The sequence below is a fragment of the Neoarius graeffei genome, chromosome 6 (genome assembly GCF_027579695.1).
Source record: "Neoarius graeffei isolate fNeoGra1 chromosome 6, fNeoGra1.pri, whole genome shotgun sequence".
NCBI lineage: Eukaryota > Metazoa > Chordata > Actinopteri > Siluriformes > Ariidae > Neoarius > Neoarius graeffei.
This window is the reverse complement of record NC_083574.1, coordinates 61,097,851-61,123,388: the sequence shown is the minus strand read 5'-3', so window position 1 is coordinate 61,123,388 and position 25,538 is coordinate 61,097,851. Positions and strand designations below refer to the sequence as shown.

At 40.6% G+C, this 25,538-nt stretch overlaps 1 protein-coding gene across 2 annotated transcripts in view; it reads right to left on the bottom strand.

Moving 5' to 3' along the window:
* The window catches only part of gnao1a (guanine nucleotide binding protein (G protein), alpha activating activity polypeptide O, a), a 189,594-nt gene that overhangs the window by 10,610 nt on the left and 153,446 nt on the right, over positions 1–25,538 (bottom strand). For both annotated transcript variants that reach the window (XM_060923965.1, XM_060923964.1), the window contains exons 5-6: positions 24,636–24,764; positions 13,223–13,352 (exon numbers count right to left, since the gene is read on the bottom strand). In XM_060923965.1, coding sequence (XP_060779948.1) covers positions 13,223–13,352; positions 24,636–24,764 — 259 coding nt within the window. The remainder of the gene's footprint in view (positions 1–13,222; positions 13,353–24,635; positions 24,765–25,538) is intronic.

Genomic DNA, 25,538 nt, shown 5'->3' with positions numbered 1-25,538 from the left:
TTTGCCACTCACAGATATTTATAATATTGGATCATTTTCCTCAGTAAATAAATGACCAAGTATTATATTTTTTGTCTCATTTGTTTAACTGGGTTCTCTTTATCTACTTTTAGGACTTGTGTGGAAATCTGATGATGTATTAGGTCATATTTATGCAGAAATATCGAAAATTCTAAAGGGTTCACAAACTTTCAAGCACCACTGTAAGGCTATGTCACTGAATCGGGCAATTTATCAGATGAATGATAGCTGGAAGCTGATCAGAATTTGGGAAATAATGGGAGGGAGGAATGAATGAGGACGCAACTAATATCCAGCGATAAAAATGTGACTTCTTTAAATCATCTATGGACAAAACAACAAAATTTCCCCCTTTCTTTGTAACAACGAACAGAATGCACCCACACAACAGGATGTGCACACAAGAGGGGAGGGGGGAAAAAAGTGCTGCTTTCAGTGATTACATTGCTCTTTTCCAGTGGCAGTTGGGATGGGGTTCATACCTGCAGTTATGTTCTGGTGGATGAGGCCATCTGAAGAGCCAGTTTTGCTTTTTAGCATTTGACGATTGGTTAGATAGCAGAGCCGTGGTGAGAGACAGCAGAAGAGGAGGCTGAGATGGTCGGAGGGAGACACGCACACGCAGAGGAGGTGGCATGAGGCCACTGAAGATGATCAGCATGACCAGAAAGGCATCATACCACAACAGCCTTACCCCCACACCCTCCCCCATACACACCCACACATGCATACACTCCACGGCCGGGGTTAAAAAAAAAAAATACAGCTGAAGCAGATCCAGTCACCAAAGTGTAAGGAACAGCACAGTTCCAGAGAGAAACAGCGCAAAAGTCACAGTCTCGTGCACATCTTGTACAGAAGAGGACACAGTGTTAGTGTAAGGAGCTGGCTATTTGAGCATGTGTGTGTGTGTGTGTGTGTGTGTGTGTGTGTGTGTGTGTGTGTGTGTGTGTGTGCGCGCGCGCGTGTTTGTGTTCTAGAGAAAGAGAAAAAGATTGTGGCAGTAGCCAGGGACCAGGTATATACAGAAGATGAAAAAAACCTAAAAGCAAAATGTGAGCACGTGCGTATGTGTGATGTTTGTCCACGCCCTATATTTTCATCTCTGTATAAATAACCACAATTTATAATGAATCTTTCCATTTCCTGTAATGTCTCTGCGTCTATACACCACTTTAATACAGCAGCATTAAGACTAATGGACAGATCTATCCTGTTCTGCTACGATCCATCAGGTCATAAATTCATCATCATAAGCCCCCCACCCCCCCGTCATTGAAATATGTGCCTGGATGGAGTTCAGGACTTGTGTAGCCTTGACACAATGAATGTTTTCTCCCTGAAACGAGGGCAATAAATATCAAGTTTTCAGATGTCTGGAAAACTGATTTAGATGGAAGTCTTTGGATACTTAATGCCTTCACTGAATAGTAAAAGCTCACAAAGCAATGCTAATGACATTTTTTTTTTAGTTCATTTTCTTCTTCAGTTATTTTTATTAAAATATAACCTGGGTGATGTCTGTTCATTTTTTTTCCCTTCTTGTCTATGATTGAAATCTGAGGATTTGATCAAGGCAGTATACAATTACGAGTGCTTTCATATACACAGACCCTGTGTCCGAAATCACTCACTCGTTCACTACTCCCTACTCACTATATAGGGAACTATGATATAGAGGACTACATAGTGAGCTCATGGATAAAATAATAATAATAATAATAATAATAATATTAATAAAGCTTCCGGACACTACTCCGCTGCGCCGTTATTTACGTCATTACTGTCGCACAATTAAAACATGCCAGATCAGGCGGCTGGTGGGTTTTCAAAATAATAAATACATGCATGTATTTTTGTGATAAATCCATATTATACTGAGCGCATTTCCCACATTAATACATACAAAGTACTTTTGTCTGCTGCTTCTTTCAGTTCTTTTAAATCAAGGCTGAATACTTTTCTCCTTTGGCACTGCCTTTTATTAAATCACATTTGAGGCTTTTGATTTGATTTCTTTCAGCGTGACCGCAATGCATGATGGCATATATTGCTTGGTTAGTGACCATCGATTGTACAATACTTTTCATGGTGCATTGTGGGATACTTTGGCTGCACTATATAGGGTGTAATAATGCTCACTATACATTCGGACAGCGTGACAAAATGGCGACCTCACTACAGTGTCTTGCAAAAGTATTCATCCCCCTTGTTGTTTGTCCTGTTTTGTTGCATTAGATGCTGGAATTAAAATGGATTTTTGGGGGGTTAGCACCATTTGATTTACATAACATACCTACAACTTTAAAGGTGCACATTGTTTTTTTTTTTATTGTGACACAATAATTAAGACAAAAAAAAAAAACAGAAATCTGGAGTGTGCATAGGTATTCACCCCCTGTGTAGCTTTAGCAGTATGTTTAGGGTCATTGTCCTGCTGGAATGTGAACCTTCATCCCAGTCTCAAACCTCTGGCCGACTCAAACAGGTTTTACTCCAGAATTGCCCTGTATTTAGTGCCATCCATCTTTCCTACAATCCTGACCAGCTTTCCTGTCCCTGCAGATGAAAAAATCCCCACAGCATGATGCTGCCACCACCATGCTTCACTGTAGGAATGGTGTTCTCAAGGTGTTGGGTTTGCGCCACACATGGCATTTCCCATGATGGCCAAAAAGATCAATTTTAGTCTCATTTGACCAGAGAATCTTCTTCCATGTGTTTGGGGAGTCTGCCACATGCTGTTGGGCAAACGCCAAACGTGTTTTTTTAAGCAATCACTTTTTCTGGCCACTCTTCCATAAAGCCCCGCTCTGTGGAGTATAAGGCTTAAAATGGTCCTATGGACAGATACTCCCATCTCCGCTGTGGATCTTTGCAGCTCCTTCAGTGTTATCTTTGGTGTCTTTGTTGCATCTCTGATTAATGCCCTCCTTGCCCGGTCTGTGAGTTTTGGTAGGCGGCCTTCTCTTGTCAGGTTTGTAGTGGTGCCATGTTCTTTCCATTTTGCTATAATGGATTTAATGGTGCTCCCTGGGATATTCAAAGTTTGGGATATTTTTTCTAACCCAACCCTGATCTATACTTCTCCACAACTTTGTCTCTGACCTGTTTGGAGGCTCCTTGGTTTTCATGTTGCTTGCTTAGTAGTGTTGCAGAGTCAGGGTCCTTCCAGAACAGGTTGGTTTATACAGACATCATGTGACAGATCATGTGACACTGATTGCACAAGGGGGGGGGCAAGCTGGAGCCTATCCCAGCTGACTATGGGCGAGAGGTGGGGTACATCCTGGACAATTCGCCAGGTTATCGCAGGGCTGACACAGAGACAAACAATCATTCACACTCACATTCACACCTACAGTCAATTTAGAGCCACACAAGTGGATCTTAATCGACTAATTATGTGATTTATGAAGTGAATTGGTTGGAGCAGCTCTTATTTAGGGGTTTCACAGGAAAGGGGGTGAATACCTATGCACACTCCAGATTTCTGTTTTTTCATCTTAATTATTGTTTGTGTCACAATAAAAAACAAAACAAAAACAATGTGCACCTTTAAAGGAACAGTCCACCGTACTTCCATAATGAAATATGCTCTTATCTGAATTGAGACGAGCTGCTCCGTACCTCTCCGAGCTTTGCGCGACCTCCCAGTCAGTCAGACGCAGTCAGACGCGCTGTCACTCCTGTTAGCAATGTAGCTAGGCTCAGTATGGCCAATGGTATTTTTTGGGGCTGTAGTTAGATGCGACCAAACTCTTCCGCATTTTTCCTGTTTACATAGGTTTATATGACCAGTGATATGAAACAAGTTCAGTTACACAAATTGAAACGTGGCGATTTTCTATGCTATGGAAAGTCCGCACTATAATGACAGGCGTACTAACACCTTCTGCGCGCTTTGGCAGCGCATTGATACGGAGCTCAGATATCAATGCGCTGCCGAAGCGCGCAGAAGGTGTTAGTACGCCTGTCATTATAGTGCGCACTTTCCATAGCATAGAAAATCACTACGTTTCAATTTGTGTAACTGAACTTTGTTTCATATCACTGGTCATATAAACCTATGTAAACAGGAAAAACGCGGAAGAGTTTGGTCGCATCTAACTACAGCCCCAAAAAATACCATTGGCCATACTGAGCCTAGCTACATTGCTAACAGGAGTGACAGCGCATCTGACTGCGTCTGACTGACTGGGAGGTCGCGCAAAGCTCGGAGAGGTACGGAGCAGCTCGTCTCAATTCAGATAAGAGCATATTTCATTATGGAAGTACGGTGGACTGTTCCTTTCAAGTTGCAGGCATGTTGTGTAAATCAAATGGTGCTAACCCTCCAAAAATCTATTTTAATTCCAGCTTGTAATGCGACAAAACAGAACAAACACCAAGGGGGATGAATACTTTTGCAAGGCACTGTATATAGTCCACTATATAGTGAGTAGGGAGTGATTTCGGACACAGGGAGCGTTTAATCCATTTAAACAGAACCCTAGTGCGTGACGAAAATAACACTTTTGAGATCACGTCCTAACAAACTCTAGCGTGGTACGACTGCAATGAGCACATGAATCGACTCTGATTTGACCCAGCTGCAGGAAGTGAACTCAACACTGCTGTGCATTTTGATTTATGGGAGACAAACCAGGCCACAGAACAGTGCTGAAGTGCAACACGGTACGTTTTGGATATCCTGACAAAAGAACAAAACTGGATGCGTTGCACAATAGCGTTTAAGCTAGTTATTGATATGACTATTTAATCCTTTACTTATCACTGTAGCTCTGCAGCTCCATCCTCTCCTACACACCGCTGTGCTAATTCCGTTTTGCTTGTTAGTTCGTATAATGACATGCAATGTGAAACCAAAACAAACAGCAAACAAAGTTTTAGTTTTGTTCTGATTGGACCAATAGGCGTGAAACTCTTTGTAACCGTTACATCTGTAGAAGAACTCACAAATCAACTAATCTAACAGCGTGGAGAGATGCACAGTCAAGTGCAAATGTCTGCATGCTCTCAGAACAAAAGAAATAATACATTTAATTTATAGCAACAAGACATTCAGGCACCGATTTTCTAAGACAGAAAATAAGTGCTAGTTGACATGGGCAGTGAGAGAAGTTAATGGGCATTTTCCTTGGGATATACAAAGAATAAGTGTGAATTATGTTGCATGCAAAATCTGGAGAGAAAGCATTATTTAAAGGAGATTTTTATGTGCACTAAATGTTGCCAGTGGTCACAGCAGCCGCTTTTTTTACACAGATATTCTGCAATATTGCCGTAAAGACTCAAGTCCCTCAGTATTTCGGCTTTGGTTGTTTATACTGAACCACGTAAAATTGGTATAAATCTGCACCAGCGTGCGTTTTTACACAGTGAACTGGTGTTCAGCAGCCAGAGGCTGTAACACGATGGAGCTTCAGTGTTTACGATGAGACAGGCTTGTAGTACTTGAGTCCGACTCGTGCCCTAATTTTAAGGACTCGTGACTTGACTTGGACTTGAGCACTGACTGCATTCGGACTCAGATTTTTCTTTATTTTTATAACATGCCATAATAATTTGGCATAAGATATTTATATCTACACTGATTTTTGTACTAATTTCGTGCAAGAGTGTCACACCTGTGCGCCTTGATGCGTGCATCAGATAGACTTTCGGGTGCGCTCTGGACAGCGTGTGCGCCAAGCGGACTCTCGTGCACGCCATAAACGACTCGCACCTGCCCAGGATTAAGACACAATCAGCGCACCTATATAAAAACTGTGAAAACACACTTACTTTGCGAAGTATTGATCTGCGTTGCTGACACATTACCGAGCCTTATTTCCTTGTTTGGGTTCCTGAGCCCTGATTTCCTGTTTCTCATCTTTGATTCTGCTGAGTCTCCGATAGCCTGTTTGTGCCTCGCTCGACCTGTTGCCTGTTTCACCGTTTTACGATTTTGCTTGCCGTTCTGGATTGTTTACCCTCTTCACTTGTATTAATAAACACACCTTCTGCACTTACATCCGTCTCCCAACCATCTCTGACAGAATACTTCGCACTCTCTGATAAAGAGAACGCACATTCACCTGTTCATACGTCATGTTCAGGAACATACTAATGTTAATGGTGCTGAGACGGTCACCGTCAAACGGTGCGGTTGGAGTCTTGTTCTCGGACTTGACTTGAAATTTTCTTTTGTGACTCAGACTTGAACGCTGGGGATTCGAAACTGGACTTGGACTCAAGGTTTAGTGACTCGACTACAACACTGGGATGACGTGATACACCATACTACACGTTGGAAATACGAATACCCCGAACATACCGGCGTATGAACCGAGTGTTGTGGTGCTTTTGTTAGCCGTGCGCATTTATACCACTCTTCAAACACTAGCAAAGTTGCTGTGTGATCAGACACATGTTGAAGGTGAAAGTGAGGAGAAGTAAGACGCGATCTGAGGCAGAAAGGCGCACCGACCTTAGACGCCGTAGATGGAGACGTCTGAATTCGTGCTGGTCTTGGAAAGAAGAATGTCAAAAACGTCACACCCCTGTTCTGCAATGCCGGCTATCCCTTTTACACGGACGTCAATCCCGCCTCGGTTACTATCAATCATTCCAGCACAGAGACTAAACATAGACCCCTCTGTTCCACAGAACATGAGGCAGAATAAAGGTGTAACAGCCTCACCTTGAACATACTGTGAAAAAGGGGCTAGTGAGTTTGGATATCAGAAACTCCTGGGATGGGGGACGATGACTTAACTGGGCTGAATTGGGCCTGGAAGAAACATTACGAGTGTGGATATAGACGCTTATCCCACAACACTGATAAAATACACCAGCACAGCTTGAATATGCGAAGTGCTTGTACGCGGTCCATGGTGTTGGACACCATGGCAACGGTAAACACTTTGTCACAGTGGCTGTATATCTTTTGGATATACGTTTTTCCTTTCTAGGTTGGCAATGAACAAATAAAACTCAGCACAAATTTGTGTTTTGTTTTTGTATAAACCGAAAAATAAAGCTGTTGGTGCAAAACTGTGGCTCTGCAGACGTATTATCGCACGTTGTTGCCGTCATTAACGGCTTCTTTTAGGTAAATAAATTTGTGGGTGCTGCAGCACCAACAGGGGTAGCACTCCAGCACCCCCTACTTCCTGTGGTAATGACTGGGTTTGTGTATATGGGTCTGTCTCAGAAACTGGGTACTGTGGGGGTACGCCACTAAATATACTCACAGTCAATAAACTATACGGTTTTGAATGGTGATGTTGGTTTTAATTTGAAATAAAATGATGAAAGAAATAATACAGATAAAACTAAATCTTTGATGTGAATACTCTATTCAGAATTTGGCAAAAATTCTGCAAATTTGTGGAAAAATGGCGGCTTGATCTGGGACATGATAAATGGTTGACTACATCGCATTCCCTTAAAAAGGTTGTAGTCCACTGAAAAGTCTACAGTTATCACTAATTGAATATCACTAATTGTGGTCTATTTTTTACCGTAGCGTGTTATTTGTGTGCGGGGAAGGACACACATTAACAGTTTGCATGTGTAGAATGGAATTTTCCACTCCAACAGTTAGAAGTTGATCGTGCTTCCATTTGCGGTCTTTCTGTTACGCGAGAGATCTGTTCGGACGTTATCGCTGAAAAGGTGAGTTTTGACAGTTTTATTTTGTTTTAGTCTTGCAGTATAAGGCAATAGAATGTTTCTTTTTCATCTTACTTTCATATTTCGTAGTGTTTGCGTATTTTTGGCCAATATTTTGCAACCAGGGGCGGCACGGTGGTGTAGTGGTTAGCGCTGTCGCCTCACAGCAAGAAGGTCCTGGGTTCGAGCCCCGTGGCCGGCGAGGGCCTTTCTGTGTGGAGTTTGCATGTTCTCCCCGTGTCCGCGTGGGTTTCCTCTGGGTGCTCCGGTTTCCCCCACAGTCCAAAGACATGCAGGTTAGGTTAACTGGCGACTCTAAATTGACCGTAGGTGTGAATGTGAGTGTGAATGGTTGTCTGTGTCTATGTGTCAGCCCTGTGATGACCTGGCGACTTGTCCAGGGTGTACCCCGCCTTTCGCCCGTAGTCAGCTGGGATAGGCTCCAGCTTGCCTGCGACCCTGTAGAAGGATAAAGCGGCTAGAGATAATGAGATGAGATGAGATTTTGCCATCATGGTCAATTTAGATCGAACTTTTGATAGAATCTATGGCCAGTCATTTTGCCCCGCCTCGCGCTCCGTCTTGTGCGGTAGTGATGTCCCATTGCTCGCGCGCCGCAGCAGAGACCCACGCGACCTTCAGCTGGTACAGTCGCTGTTCTTTTACCAGCGCCGTTATTTTCATCTTTCCGGTGTGTTCTTGATTTTTCCATTGTGTCCTACTTCGCCATATCAAATACCCAAACTGTATCATATTATTCATATTTAAGTGAATAATCAATTCAGTCAACTTGGCATTTTTAACCCAAGCAATCAAAAAGAGGAAATTTATTCAATATTTTCACTCATCTGTGAAGGAGGGGCTTTAATTCTTCATGATGTAGTTATTTTATATGTAAATCAATTTTGCAAAAGCATTTAAATTGCAATCAAGAAATATTTCCACAGTGGAGGCCAGATAAAGCAAGATACTTTCTTTATTCTTATTAAACATGACAAAAGAAACATTGAGTGTTAGGTAAATGCAAAAAAAAAAAAAAAGCAAAATTAGAAAAAAATTTTTTGACCATAATGTCCCAAATGAGAGACCAGTTTCTGAGATGGACCCATATACAAGTACGGTAATATCTAATCTGGAACCGAGTACATCATTATTCTGAGAAACATTTAGAATAAAGGTACAATTTAGATAACCTTCACGATTATGAAGTCTTAGCAAACGGGATCATTTTGTCTTCAACTGGTGGAAATGGGCTTCTCACATGTCCCTGCACCTCCCTTTTTGAATACGATATGAATACCCACCTTTTGAATTTATAATGGCCACAAACCTCTTTCTTGTCGTGTATGCCAGATGAATTTGCCATATTCTTCCTTTTTAAAGTCAGAAATTGTGACCCAAGGGTTTCCAATGAAATATCTTTATAAATTTTTTGTCTGTTGATTTTTTTCTGTTTGGATTGTCAATTTGCAGGATACACCCAGAGTTGACTTTTTTTTTTTTTTATTAATAGATACATTTGCCAATTTCTATTCAAAACCCACGGGGATGCACACTTTTGCACTCAACTGTACATTTTCAATCAGTTATCTAAATGGATGCCATGGCCTAATGGTTAGAGAAGCAACTTTGGAACTAAAAGGTTGCCAGTTCAATTCCCTGGACCAGCAGGAATGGCTGAAATGCCCTTGAGCAAAGCTCCTAACCCCTAACTGCTCCCCAGGCTGCTCTGGGCATGTTGTACGTCGCTCTGGATAACAGCGTCTGCTAAATGCCTGTAATGGAACTGCGGCAGCGGGGGCGTGGTCAAGGGCCGGTTTGTGAATAGAGCGAAGCCGGGGAAGGTGAGAGGGAGCAGATAAAAGAGGGAGAAGAGCAAAGAGGCCTTGGTCTTCCCCAGGCTGAAATCACATCTGTGCAGTGGCACACGAGAGTTTATTTAAGCCAGCTGAAAAGCGAGTTTGTTTTGTTGAGATGTGGTTTTCATTAAAACCCAAAAGATCCCGCCTGCCTATTTTCAGCATCCACTGTAATCAGGGAAGTGTTACAATTAGGTAACATAAATGTACTTGTGGCCGAGTCATGTTTTTCTATACATTTTGTTTCAATAGTATATTAACATGAATGAATCCTTGACTTGCAAGTAATGTCAAAGCAAAATAGAAACCCGGATGTCGGCCATGTTGGTGGATAAACAAATGCGGGCTCAAGCGACATCCCATACAAAGCAGTCACACGTGCACAACTCTCTTTGTTTTTCCACTGCTTTAACAGTGTTTCCGCTATGTACAATTGGCTGCGGTGGGCCGCCACACCTTGATTTTTGCCGCCGCACCTTCAGGAATTCCTGAAGGGGGGCCGTGGCCCAGGTAACTTTTTGAAAATTATTAAAAAAATAGGCTAAACCAATATTTTTTGACGTTCAGCGGACTCGAGCCTGGCATGAACCGCTCCGACGCGCTATAATGACACCAATCTATCACCAGCCAATCAGGAGACTTAATCAAATGCATCCCCCGCCCACCAATCTATCACCAGCCAATCAGAAGACTTAATCAAACGCATCTCCCGCCCACTTGTGTCCGCGTCTGAGACGCTGAATTTTCACAGAAGGAGGGAAGAAGTTGACTGAGGTAAGACTGTGTGATAAATTAACGAACGAATAAGAGAGGAATTTCAACATATAGGGCTTAAGTTTGTTACCGTTAAATAAGCATTGCTTGTACAGTAGCGTTATGTCGTTACAACGTTGACCCACTTTTAACGTGCTGAGTACCGACTGTAGCCGCTAACATGCTAATTAGCTTGCTGTCAAAAGTGCAAAGACCTTAAATTGCTCTGTGTAAATTAGAAAATGGCGCAACTTCCTCTGTAGCCGTCAACTCAACTTGTCTTGAGTTTTGAGCCGATCACAACAGGGTAGCACTGTGGCCTGAGGTAAAACATGATAGTTTAAGTTTGTTTAAATGACAAAAGTGAGTACACCCAATGACTGTCTCATATACTCTTCATACACTCGTACTGTTTAAGTAATGCAATAAAACTAATCTTTAAAAGTGGTATTTACTCAAACTGTTTGCATAGAATGAACTTTGGGGTTAACAGTGTAATAGCGTTGCAGTGTTCTGCAAATTTGCAATTTAATCTTTCAGATCTTGAGACATGAAAGTGCTGTTTTAAAAAATAAAAGGTCAGAAATGTTTTCTTTGTCGTCTATTTAGTTCATTTTATTTCCTCAATAATTTTCCTTGATTGAGAAATCGGTCTGGGCTCTTATGGGTTAATCAGTAGCCTGCATGCTAGTATATGTTCCATTTACAGTCAAACATTTTGATGGACTCCAGGCTCAATTTTGATTAATCAAAAATCTGCGTAGTAGTACAGTCTGAAGATGCTCTTGCACAGTCGGTGTCAATTGAACAAAAATTATGGGAGGATATAGGTTTAAGTTTTACAATTTTTGAAGTGAGTGATGGATTGATAAGTTTAGATGTGTTCAATATTTTCTTATCTTCAGACATAATATTGTAGATGTTTCTTTACCTGCTTGATAGTTTTGACCGGGACTCCAATCTTCCTCAGAAGAGTCATTAGTCCTTAAATTAAATTCATTATAGACATGAACTTAAAATCATTGTTTTATTTTATGGCCTCGGTGCCCTGGCTTTTGGCCTTCGTGCCCTCGGCATCAGCAGAGCGTTTGTTTTCCACACTTCGTCGACTGAAATCATACCTCCGATCCACAATGACACAAAAGACTGAATGACTTGATGAACTGCCATATTCACCGTGACATTCTGGAACAAACTGACATGACAGCCATCGCAAAGGAGTTCGTGCAGGCCAATGACAGACGCAGGCAGGCCTTTGGGAAGTTTTAAGGGTAAGTCATTGGTTACTTCTATTAGCGCCACCGAGTGCACTGCTTCCTCTGTTTTCAATGTTTCTATACTGCATTGGTACTAATACAAGCAAGTTGTTTAAGTTGAGTTAGCCTACTACCGAGGTGCTTTTGTTGTGTACTGTTGGCTGTTTTAGCATTTTATTCTGTGCAGTTATGTGCTGGCATGTTGTGGGCTAAAGTCATGACCGATGGATTAATCTATGTATAGCCTTCTGTGCTGTTGGCTGTTTTTGTCCTCGTACTGGGGTGGGACGTCTGAGCGCAGGTCTTGCCACCGCACCTTCAAACATTTTCTAGGGGAAACACTGTTTAAGCATTCTTTTAGCTATGCCATATATCTTTGTGCTGTATATTGTTGTAGTCACAACAGTACTCGTGACAGTGGCACGTTCCAATTTTTCGAATTCCATCCATGATTCGGAAAGAGGGCGAGGAAACTCTGAGGCTCAGTACGGAGAGGAGACGAGCACGGCTGAACAACATCGGCAGGGCTGATTGAACAGAGGCTAAAACCAAAACAACTCGTGTTTGCAGTCATCATTTTACCTCAGGTGAGATTCAAAAGCTTTCTTGGTAATATCATGGAAGAATTTTATTCCGTGTTGTTAGAATCTTGCTATAAAATGAGCGTGCTCTTGTCGTGGTTCACTCGGACGCTGTTATAATTTTAACACGTGTATTACCATTTCGCTTCTAGGAGCGCCAGCAAAATTATACAACAGAAACAATCCAGACTGGGAACCCACTCAGAAAATGGGCTGTTTTTCGTCCAAGGTCGGACTTGATTCTTCGACAGCCAAACCAGAGAGAATGCGACAGGAGATGGATGCAAGTGCAGAAGTGATGTTTATTTACAATTGTGAAAACACACAGGAAAACAATCCAAGATGGCAGGCAATCTCAAAAACGGGAAACAAGCAAAAGGTAAGGCGAGGCATGAACAGACCATCACAGGCAGCGAGAAAAACAGAATCTAGGAACAGGCACAAAAATCTGAAAACCAGGAAATCAAACACGGAAACTAAGGTTCGGTAATGCGCACTGATGTGGCATCATACTTTGCACCGAGTGTGCGTTTTCTGAGTCTCTATACACTGTAGGTGTGCTGATGCGCCTTAATCCTGTGCAGGTAAGCCTTAAACAGTGCATGTGCAAGAGTCCGCTCGGATAGTCAGTAGAAGCGTCTTACCTTCAGAAAAGTCTGACTTTTTCAAATAACATGGGTCAAAACCACACATATCTATCTTTTTGTATCGAATCATTGCTCGATCGTTCAAATCGTGGTAATAATGAGGAAATTCAGCATTGTTTACAGACACGCTTTTGGCGGCTGCCGTCCTAGTTGCTTTGTATATCCACCATCATGGCGGACGCTCATGACGTAGCACATTCTGATCACGCGGTTGCAAGGTCATCTGTAGTTTATTGTAAAAGGCAACCCAAAATAATTAGGTGCGCTTGGTTAGTGTGGAGATGTCTGGTTGGAAAAAAAAAAAATTATAATGATGTCATCGAATAATGTATGTTTCAATGTCGTCTTTCTTGTGAAAGATGCTAAAGAAGAGCATAATTTGTATTTGTAGCTGTGTATCTCGTGGAGCATGGTTGGAGACTGTGTGTACAAGGAAGATCTCTTACCGTGGTCTCATCTTCATGCAGCACCTGGTCATAACCACTTAAAGCCACACAGAAGATGATGGCGGTCACATCCTCAAAGCAGTGGATCCACTTCTTCCTTTCTGACCTTTGACCTCCCACATCAAACAGCCTGTGAAGGGGACACAGCATGGTCTTATGTTCACCCACAACTACTGTACAGTACATGGTACCTCCAGCATCTAGAAATACATCAGCATTCAGTGTTCGACCTGAACCAGCTTGAAACTAGTACGCACCATTTACAATCTTAAGGATGTTTTCTGTTATTTCCCCAATCGCATCAGTCCGTAACTAGGCTCCTAACCCAACGCAAGTTTCAACCAGCATATTAAGAGATCAATGATGGCATTTGTTCTGTACTTGTAATAAGACACTGTTTAACAGATTTATTTGAGATCTCAAACTGAGTGTACATTTGAGCAATTAGGTCCTAACCAATTTTCTTTCCAATAATAGCTTTTCATAACATTATCAATATCATACGGATGAATAACTTATGAATGTATTTGATTTCTCAGAGTGTGGACCACATTGCACAATAAGCTTGGTTCTACACCCAAGCAGAGCATATTTCAGCATTTCGGAGTTGAACGTTTTGTACCGTAGCATGCAAACAGTCTTTGCATAAATTAACAGATTTATTTCAGTCTCGTCCATTTTTGAAGCTGCACTGACTAGATATGGGAGAGAGAGAGAGAGAGAGAGAGAGAGAGAGAGAGAGAGCTAAATACAGTGTGTGAAGAAACAGCTGAAAACATGGAGAGCAAATGGAGGGATAAGACACTGTAGCTACACATGTCCAACTCCATTCACATTTAACCTTAGCAAAGGTTAATAATGTAGCAGGTGCAGATATTCTTGATAGCTTTAATGCATCATATCCCAAATCATTTCACCACAAAGTAGTGAGAATTAAAATGAAAGAGAAATCAGCCACAGCGCAGCACTGAAAAGCTGGGGCGTGTCCTCATATTTGAAAGCGTGCAGCCATCTTTGCCATATATGGCTAGTCATAAGACAAATTACCCGTGCTCCGCAAGTGGTCACACTTATCAGAAAATGTTGGATCATTTAAACAGATTTTACTTTGTCTTTGCAATGCAGTGACCTTCCCTCATAATAGCCTTGCACTTCCTCACAGGTTTTAGGGACATGTTTGTGTCTCACGTGAACCAGTGGTGCATTTCTGCTGTAGGATTACGAATAAACTATTAATACACAAGGCTTTACTTCATATACCGTACAGTGCCCTTCATGATTATTGGCACCTCCTGTAAAGATTAATAAAAAGGGCTGGGGGGTAAATTATTTCTTGATGAGGGATTTTTTTTTTTCCTCCGAATCAATTTATTTCAATTAAATGTTGGATTTTTCTTTTTCCCCCCCAGTGAGATGAAGCTACTTTACCAAAAGGTGGATATTTTTCTAACCATTCCCCCCCTCCCCCCATATTTACAGGGGGTGCCAATAATTATGGAGGGCGCTGTACAGTGGATATAAAAAGTGTACACATCCCGTTAGAATGACAGGTTTTTCTGATGTAAAAAAAAAAAAATGAGACCATGATAAATAATTTCAAAACTTTCCCCCCTTTAATGTGACCTATAACCTACCGGTATACAGTTCAATTGAAAAACAAACAAATCTGTTAGGGGGGAAAAACATTAAAAAACAAAACAAAAACCATGCAATAAGCTGGTTGCATAAGTGTGCACACCCTTACACTAATACTTTGTTGAAACACCTTTTGATTTAATTACAGCATTCAGTCTTTTTGGGTTCACGCCTGCCATCAATTAAAATGACTCTGATTAACCCCAAATAAAAGTTCAGACATTTACTCAGCTGCATCCTCCAGCAAAAGCCAGGGTTCACAGAGAGCTTACAAAGCATCAAAGGGATCTCATTGTTGAAAGGTATCAGTCAGGAGAAGGGTACGAAAAAATTTCCACGGCATTAGATATACCATGGAGCACAGTGAAGACAGTCATCAAGAAGTGGGGAAAATATGGGACAACAGTGACGTTACCGAGAACTGGACATCCCTTCAAAATTGATGAAGACAAGACGAAAACTGGTCAGGGAGGCTGCCGAGAGGCCTACAGCAACACTGAAGGAGCTGCAGGAATTTCTGGCAAGTACTGGTTGCGTACTACATGTGACAACAATCTTCCGTATTCTCCATATGTCTGGACTATGAGGTAGGGTCAAAGAAAAACATCCAGGCCCAGCTAAAGTTTGCCAAAAAAAAAAAAATACATCAACTCTTCCAAAAGCATGTGGGAAAATGTGTTATGGTCTGATGAAACCAAGGTTGAACTTTTTGGCCACAATTCCAAAAGGTATGTTTGGTGCAAAAACAACACTGCACATCACCAAAAGACGACCATCCCCACGGTGAAGCATGGTGGTGGCAGCATCATGTTTTGGGGTTGTTTTTCTTCAGCTGGAACAGGGGCTTTAGTTGAGGTGGAGGGAATTATGAACAGTTCTCAATACCAGTCAATTTTGGCCCAAAACCTGCAGGTGTCTGCTAGAAAGATGAAGATGAAGAGGAATTTCATCTTTCAGCACGACAATGACCCCAAGCATACATCGAAATCAACAAAAGAATGGCTTCACCAGAAGAAAATTAAAGTTATGGAATGACCCAGCCAGAGCCCAGACCTAAATCCAATTGAAATCTCCGGGGTGATCTGAAGAGGGCTGTGCACAAGAGATGCCCTCGCAATCTGACAGTTTGGAGCGCTTTTGCAAGGAAGAGTGGGCAAATATTGCCAAGTCTAGATGTGGCAGGCTGATAGACTCCGACACAAAAAGACTGAATGCTGTAATTAAATCAAAAGGTGCTTTAACAAAAAATTAGTTTAAGGGTGTGCACACTTATGCAACCAGCTTATCGTACGTTTTTTTATTTTTCATGTTTTTTTCCCCATAACAGATTTGTTTGTTTTTCAATTGAATTGTACAGGTTATAGGTCACATTAAAGGTGGGAAAAGTTTTGAAATTATTTATCTTGGTCTCATTTTTTTTTTAACATCAGAAAAACCTGTCATTTTAACGGGGTGTGTACACTTTTTAATATCCAGTGTATATGCTACAACCCGGGAAAACATTTTCTGCCATACAAAGCTCTTAAAACTACAGGTTTTCCTGAACTGAAATGTTTCTCTTCAGTAAATTACATTGCATTTAAAGATTTCATTCCAGTTCCACTGAAAGATGTGCCACCAACATTATTATACAAACAATATTACTCCCAAATATTAAGGAATTATAACGGGAACAATGGAAAATTTGTTATTTTGATTATCAGCATCATTCACAAAGTATACTGTCAAAGATGTCAAAGTACATTCTTTCCAGTTATGACCAATTTTTTTTTTTTCCAGAAATCAAAATTTCTTTCTCAGGCTGTCTCACATTAGGACAAGTCTTTAGGGGCTCAATGCAGCAGACCCCATGGGAAAACTCAAAATCCCAGAGACAAGCATCTATATCTGTAGGAATTCTCGTGCTGTATTAATGGCTTAGGACAAGAAACTTAGATACTTACTTCATCTAGATTTAGATGATAATTCATGCAAAATCAGGGTGTGAAATGGAACTGTGACAGAACAAAAACTTTACATATGAAGCCATGGCCTAATGGTTAGAGGCCAAAAGGTTGCCAGTTCAATTCCCTGAACCAGCAGAAATGGCAAGACACCTAACCCCTAACTGCTCCCCGGGTTGCTATGGGTATACTGTACATCGCTCTGGATAACAGCAGGGGCAAAGACAGGTTTTTAATTTGGGCACCATGGCGAGCGTAGCGAGCCAAAATTTTTTTTTTTTTTTACTATTTTCGCACGTAGCGTGCTGAAAATTTTTGACGTATCATTTTTAGTAATTTTTTTAACCAATTATAAATATATCAAGCAATAAAAATAATAGAAATTACATAATCATGTGCAAGTATAGTAGTGCTGTATCTAAAAAGTCAAAAGTTTTCTCCAACATTCTGAACAAAAAAATGACAAAAATAGTTCATGAATTTTTTATATGCATGAAAAATGGGAAACAATATGTAATATCAATCTATTTGCACAAGAGTATGGGCAGCAGAGAACTTTAAAATCTCAAACAGTGAAACAATAATGATCTAGAACAATCAAAATATCAAAAATATGACATATGTATCTGTCTAAATTAAGCTATTGATACATATCGAAAAAAGCTAGAATATGTCAATTCAACAATATATCAATTAAAATAAAACAAGATATCAATATATAATATAACCACATAAAATAGTTTGTAGTATGTCTTTACATATATTAATAATAGGTCCAGTAGTATAATTAGTATAACAGTCATTCAACAACACAATTAAAGTTATTACTCTTAGAATTAAATCATTTTCTACAGAGAAATTTGTGTGCAAGATATTTTCTAGCAACAAATACATACCGTAAAACTTATTTATAAACCTCCCCATTCCCCCGCCTGTAGACTTAATAATGCCATCGATTGTGCGTTTTCCATGAATATATGAACTGCTGTTCTTATTATGTGATTTACCAGTTGTCTTAGGTCTACCATGACCCGGCATGACGACCACTTGTCAATCTATACTATCAACAGTATCACAAACTGACAGCCACGTGTTATCATGAATCGTTGAGAATTTCACAACATAAACAAAGGAAGTATATTTTACGACATTCAGACGTCAGAGACTCAGACACGGTTTACGGTAATCGCTAGACGCATTTCATGTTATGAAGTGACTGAACAACAAATTGAAATATATATGCCAAAAAAAAGACATTTAACAATAATTTAAAAATATTTTGGGTTCTCCACCCTTATGAAACAGGATTTTTTCTTCTAATTTGGGCGATTTTCGTATGTTCTATTTTGGGCCTTTTGACAAGCCCGTAATTTGGGCGCCGTTATATGGCATGTAATTGGGGCTGTATTTGCCCTTGAAGAGTGTCTGCTAAATGCCTGTAATGTAATATATGAAGTATTATAATGCATTTTTGATCACTTCTTAGTAATCCTACAGTGGGTGGTGTACTGGTACAGTGAGGAGCATTGTTTCACAGCTCCAGGGGCCCTGATTTGATCCTGAGCTCAAGTTTCTTTGCATGTGGGTTTCCAATGGCAGTAGGTGGAAGACTCACCAAGAAAAACTGCCCCTAGGTAAGAATGTGTGCATATGTGTGTGCGTGCATGGTGCCCTGTGATGGACTAGTGTCGCATCCAGGGTGTATTCCCACCTCACTCCCAACATTTCCAAGATAGGCTCCAACAGAACCCAGACTGGGATAAAGTGATTACTAAAAGCGAGTGGCATGTTCTTAGATTCCTAATAATAGAACCACATGCTTCTTGATGTGCACATTGATTAGCCAATGATGCATCAGATAGTCCCTGGCTAAATAAAACAAGCCCATCTCATTATCCTGTAAGGAGTGAGGAGTATCGTAAATAAAATATCAATGATTAAACATGTGCTGGAATTAATAAAATATTTAAGAAAATTTAAAAGGTCAATGAAATAGATGACAATATGAAGAAACCTTTCAATTATAATAGCTGATACTGCATAATGCTGAAAGTTTAGGAAGTGATAAACATTTTTATGTCGTATATAATACTATATTAAATGCCTACAAGGCTCTAACACAGTGATGTGTATGCAATGATAAGTACATACTCACTGTTGAGGTTAGTGGGCCGTTTTATGTAAAGGGTAACAAGAGTTAATAAGGTTTAATGTAATCGTTAACAATACTGCCGTAAGGCTGAGCTCTTATTGTTAATGGTAACAAGACTGATCTTTCATATACAGCTGCAGCCAGAAGTTTACAAACATGGACATGAAGGTCATGACAAAATTGAACTGTCAATAATTTCTTTTAGCTGGTCTGCTTCTGTGGCAGAATGACTGTACAACATAAAAACCTAACTTATTTTGGTTTTTCTGAAATCAATACAGGGTCAAATTTATATGTACAGGCTTCGTCTTCTTGAAAAATATGCATACGCCTACACAGATTATTAATTCAGTGGTGCTGAAAGTTCCAAAATGTCTTCTAACTTGCCAAGGCCTCTTAACTTCCTGTTAGTGATCATGACTGATTACAGCTGGTAGCATCTCTGTGCCAACAAAAAAACATTTGACAGCACTCATTGGATTAACCAACACACAGTCCAGTGGGAAAGTCCAAGGAGCTCAATGCAGATCTGAGAAAGAGGATTGCAGATTTTCACAACCTCAGGAATGTCTTTTGGAGCCACTTCTAAACAACTGCAGATTCTGAGATTATCAGTTCAAGCAACTGTACGTAAATACAAGTTATTGGGAGGTGTAGCCACTCTGCCATGGTCTGGAAGCAGACCCAAACTGTCACCCTGAGCTGAGAAGAAATTGGTTTGGATGGCCAAAGCACAGGCCTGCCATGAACCAGAAGCTGCTGGAACACCAGTGTCACTGTCTACAGTCAACTGAATTTTATATAGCCATGGACAGAGAGGCTGCCATCCAATAAAGAAGCCCCTGCTCCAAAACAGACACATTCAAGTTCAACTAAAGTTTGCAGCTGACCACAGAGACAAAGGAAAAAAAAGGCCTTCCGGAGGAAAGTTTTATGGTCAGATGAGAAAGATTGAGTTGTTTGGCTCCAATGACCAGAGGTATAGAGGAAGAATGATGATGGTGGTAGCATCATGCTCTGGGGCTGTTTTGCTGCTAGTAGAACTACAGCATTGCACAAAGAAGATGGGATAATGAAGAATGAATACCTCAGAATTTTTCAACATAACCTCAAACCATCAGAAATGTGGGCACAATTGGGTGTTCCAACAGGACAATGACCCCAAACATACATCAAATCTGGCTGTGGAATGGATAAAGTGGGCTAACATTAAGCTAAGTCCTGACCTCAATCCTATCGAAAATATATGCTTCAAAGTCAGATCCTTGCCAGGAAACACACAAATTTAATTGAACTTGACCAATTCTGCAAGGATGAATAGTCCAATATCCAACCAGAATCCTGCCCGAAACTTGAAGACTACCAAAAGCCTATGGTTAAGGTGAAACTATCAAGGTGAGTTATATAACCAAATATTAAATGTGCTGTATGTACACTTTTGACTCCGTGATGATTTCAGAAAACTCAAAATAAATTAAAACCTGTGCACAAAATTCTTTTTAATTAAAAGATGGTGTACAGTCATTCTGCCACTTAAAAAAAAAAGAACAGTTCAAGAAATTATCGAAAGGCCAATATTACGATGACATTCATGTCTGTGTATGTAAACTTCTGACTGCAAAAGTACAGAGCACACAAACCCTTGCAGTGCTTGTGTAGAAAGTTTCTCTGAAGCAAAACATCCGGTTTCTTTGGCAATATGTTCTATGCGTCATAGGTTGGATTAGATGTTAACAGTGTGTCCCCACAAAGCTAAACGAAAATGAAACCTGCATTACTGCACAGACTGACTTGCATTTTCCACTTGAATAACTGAGGAAACCACACTTACCTTTCTTAACAACAGAGTTTAGAATTTGTAATCAAGTTCTCTTTCAAAACTTACAATAACATAGCCTTAAGAACACATTTGATCATATCCTGTCTTTCTAACCATGTCCTACTGCACATATTTGAATTTTCTTGGTATCAGGTTTTTTTTAATAATGCATGAGCACACTTCATAGTGATTTGGGGCATTATGTAGTAGGTAGCCCTTTGAAAATGTAGCCATTGTCATGATCTTTTTGACAAAATACTAGTTGCCTTTGCCAGGAGGTTAAAACTTGGCCACAGATGGATCTTCTAACATAACATACCCAAAACAAGAGAGCTCTGAGAGCACAATATCCCCCACTGGCAACTAGGCCATAACTCTGGTAAAATGTGACTGAATTGAACTAAATTGCAATATGCATATCACCGACATATAAGAAAGAATCCTGTCAAGTTTTGTGAAATTCCTGCAAAAATTGTGAGAGGAGTTGATTTCAGAAGGTGAGTACCCTTCCCGGGACGGATGGACATCACCGGTCACCACGACATAATCCCCCTTCGGGCCTTTTGGCCAGCGGGGGATAAAAATTGAGGGAAGGTGATTTCAGAAAGCAAGCACACCTTGATGAAACTGCCAAAGTACAAGTTTGTTCATAATCAAGGGCATAACTCTGGTAAAAATTTGCCCAAATTAAATGAAATTTCAATATGTGTATAACTGTCATATAACAAACCTTTTGCCAAGTTTGGTGAAATTCCTCCACAAATTGTGAGAGGAGTTGATTTCAGAAGAACGTACACCCTCATGAAATTGTCAAAGTACAAGTTATTTAATCGAGGGTCAAAACTCTGGTAAAATTTTCACAAACAAAATTAAATCGCAATATGCGTATGACTGACATATAAGGCCTTCGGCCAAGCTTCGAGAAATTCGTCCAAAACTTGTGAGAGTAGTTGGTTTCAGAAGGTGAGTACCCTTCCTGGGACGGACGGACAGACAGACATCGCCACGACATCATCCCTCTTTGGGCTTTTTGGCCAGCAGGGGTTAAAAATACATTCAAATATTCACTGAATTGAGTCAGTCACCTTCGAGAGTTTGAAATGTTCCACATGGATGCGTGTCCACGATCAACTACTAGTTTCTCCTTTGGTAGAGGCTCAGTGCTCTCATTCTTGTCAAGAAAGTATTAAATCATTGCATGTTAGTGTTATGGTTCATTCTTCTAAATTGGGGGCAAGTTGACTACATATATAATTTACATCCCTGATTTAAATTTTCCCCAAGAGCAAATGAGCTGTGGCATTTCTGTCTGTTGTTAAAGGAGAACTGAAGTCATTTTTAAACTTGCTTTATTTCTTAATTAACGTGTTATTCAATTACGTTTTCAGTTTTAGTAACCTTATATCGTGACTCATATTGGCAACTAATTGCAATTAAATATTATACTTATCGGCCTATTCGTTTGTAGCCATGTTGAATTTAGTTTGTTTGGTCCACGGCAGGCGTCGCTTATCCGCGCGATCTTCACGAGACTTGTGCGAGACTTCGAAACGTGAAGTGTCAGCCAGGTGTCGGTGTTGCCATTTTGAAAACTCTTTTCCAAACGAAATATTGCAAAACGAGTTTAAATGTAGCCTGGCAAGCCAGACTAAATGTGAATATTTAGTCTGGCCTCGATCCGTAGACATTTCCGAAGCGGGTAGGAGGAACAAACCGCTGTCTTTCAAACTGTCTCTGTGCGTATAGGCCAACGCTCTGACCAATCAGCGCAACAGTGACTGTGACGTAGTCAGAGCGACAGAAAGCAGTGGAGGAGACCTTGAAATTAAGTAATTTTTCAAAATGCGTATTAATTAATAAACAGGTTCTAGATATTAAGAAGTTTGGAGATAATGACCACAAGTTTGGAGTCTGTACCACATACACATTTTTTTCAAGTGTTTTTCAAGGGTTTGCTTAAACTGTTTTTGAGAGTTTTTATTTAGTGGTGTTTGGTGAAATAATTTCCCTTAAATTTAAAATAATGGGAAAATAAGAAACAATCAAAAAGTAATGTTTCAAAGCTGTTTATTAATTCTTCGTACTGCACAAGCTAGCCCCATCCTTTTGGCTACGAGCGGAGCCAGCTGGTAGATCAGACTTTTGCCATAGCCGGTCGGCAAAACAGCGAAAACGTCCTTCTTGAAAAGGAATGAGCGGAGAGCCTCTTCCTGTTCATGTTTCAACGAAAACTCCAAGTCTAATTCTTCTAAAACTGATTCCAAAGTGGAGTCAAACGCGCGCTGTTCACTAGCCGTAGCCATCTTTACTGTTGCGCTTTCTCCAGCGTCGCGCAGCTTTGTCGTCACTCCTGCAAAAGCCCGCCCAAAGAATCCAAACAAAAACCTTGCGTTGTGATTGGCGGGCACGATTTGATGCCCGGGGTGTTTTTGTTTATATGGTGCGAGGCTAGAGCCATTCGCTAGGCAAAAAATATTTTTGGCCGCTAGGCGGTTGGGTCTAGTTTACTAGGCTAGTTTAAATGACGATTACTGCCTACTTTTTTCAAACTTTCCTGATTGCTCTCAAAACAAACAAAACTTCCGGCTTGATTACGTCAGCATTCGAAGGAGGGCGCGTGCGTCTTTTGACAATGTTGGCAGATGTCGGTCACTTTGATTTCCGCTGTAAGTTTGACTTCTGTCCTACGATGTCTCGCACAGGTCTCAGCGAATCTCGTTTACGGCCATTGTGTTGACATATGGACTGATATATTACATAGCGTATTTCAAACACTCATAACTTGCTATAGCAGTGACAAAATAGCAATCAAAAATGCATTCCGATATTTAATAAAATGAGAAATAGAATTTTGATGATAAAAAATTTGCCTTCAGTTCTCCATTAATGTGGCATGTGATCTGCAGTACAGGTGACTTGTAACAGCCTGTGCTATTATTGAAGCTTTCTGCCCCATGGTAATAAAGATGAAAGAAACTGAGTCTCCTCTTTATGCTTTGTCGGTCCGATGCAGTGATTTTCTTAACAGAACCGGTTGGCTTTGCAGTGCTGTACAATACCACTGATTTGGGTCTGTTTTGAGGTTTATAATGAACTATATAATGAAACCCAGGAGTGAATCAGTTTAAGTTTAACAAGATGTACTACACAAAAGCTTGCAGTTTTCCAGGTTGCTACTGTCACATGTTTGTATTATTGTTTTCCCTTGAAGAAAAAAACCCCCAGAAAAATGGCATTATATAAACTTAGGCTTATGCACCAGGGGTTAAAGGAGCTTAGAGTGTGCAAATAGGACAGTGTCCACATTTAATAAGCTAAACTGTTAAGCTGTATTTTAGGGTATTCTGTAATGGAGTCTAGATAATACAAGGCTTTAAGAGACAGCAGGAGCAACACGTTATATTACATTATTACATTACATGGCATTTAGTAGACGCTCTTATCCAGAGAGACGTACGACGAGTGCAAAAGGCAGGTACATGAAGTGCTGAACTTCTAGACAAGAAAGTGCTAGTGCCAACTGAACAAGTGACAGCAATACTGAGTGTAATATTCTATTGAAATACCAATACTCAAACAGCCAAGGAAATAAACCAACCATATAAAGTATAACTAAATACAGAACTCAAAACGGCTAACCCCAGGCTACACTGTACACAGCCTGGGTTGGTCAAGACCGAAATGCAGTGGGCAGGGAAGAAGAGGAGAGGTGAGTCTTCAGTCTACACTTGAAGGTGGTCAGGGAGTCGGCAGTTCTGACCTCAATGGGAAGGCCATTCCACCAACGGGGAATCAGGACAGACAGCAGTAGTAACGTACTAGCAACCAAGACAGACAGTAGTAGTAATAGTAGTAGTAACACACCTGAAGTGCAGGTTCTTGAAGGTGAAGTGGGTCTCAACGATTCCAGTGGTCTTCACTCGAGTTCTCAGAATGTCCTGCTCTGTGGGCTGGTAGTCTGCAGCACCAATCCTATCTAAACTATCTAGGTAACTGTGGATAAACAGACAAACAGGGAGAAAGGGAGGTCTGAGAAATTGAACAAAAATAATAACACGGCACTAATTACAGCACTCATCATGATTGACTCGAAAAGACACCATGAAGTCAATTTTGAGAGACGTAACCTTATACAACTTCAAAATCTCATGCACAGCAGTCATTTGTTGATGCCTCAATCTCTCTTATCCATGCACGCTATAAAACAGATCACTTTCTAATACAGCGTTTGCGACAGTGTCCAGTAGTAAGTTACTGTAGACCCCCGAAATGGGCCAATCTGACTTCTAGGACTAGTACAAAATTGATATAGTGGTTTAGCCTGAAAACACACCAAAAACTCTGCACCAGCCGACAGTCAGATGCAGAGATAAAAGGTTATATTCCACAATGGGGGGAAAACAAAACAAAACAAACCCCCCAAAGCATTGGGTATGTAAAATTCACAAGACACCAATGACCCTTACCCGTAACTCATAACTACGTCATCTCTTGTTTACCGCAGTGCATTATGGGCGATACCTGGGGTCAGCTCCGCCGTATTGTTTACTTTCGCCTTTGTTAAACACTGCATTGTTCTGTGTAACCGGTTTTAACCATGCCTAAAGTGAATCGCGATGTGCCTTACTGTGTCTCCACAACAAAGAGAACACCGAATTTATCAGCTGCCAGTCGAGGAGAAGAGAAGAAAGAAATGGATAAGTTTAATCCGCAATGAAAACCTTCGAACTGAATCAAAATGGACAAGTGTTTGTAGCTTACATTCCT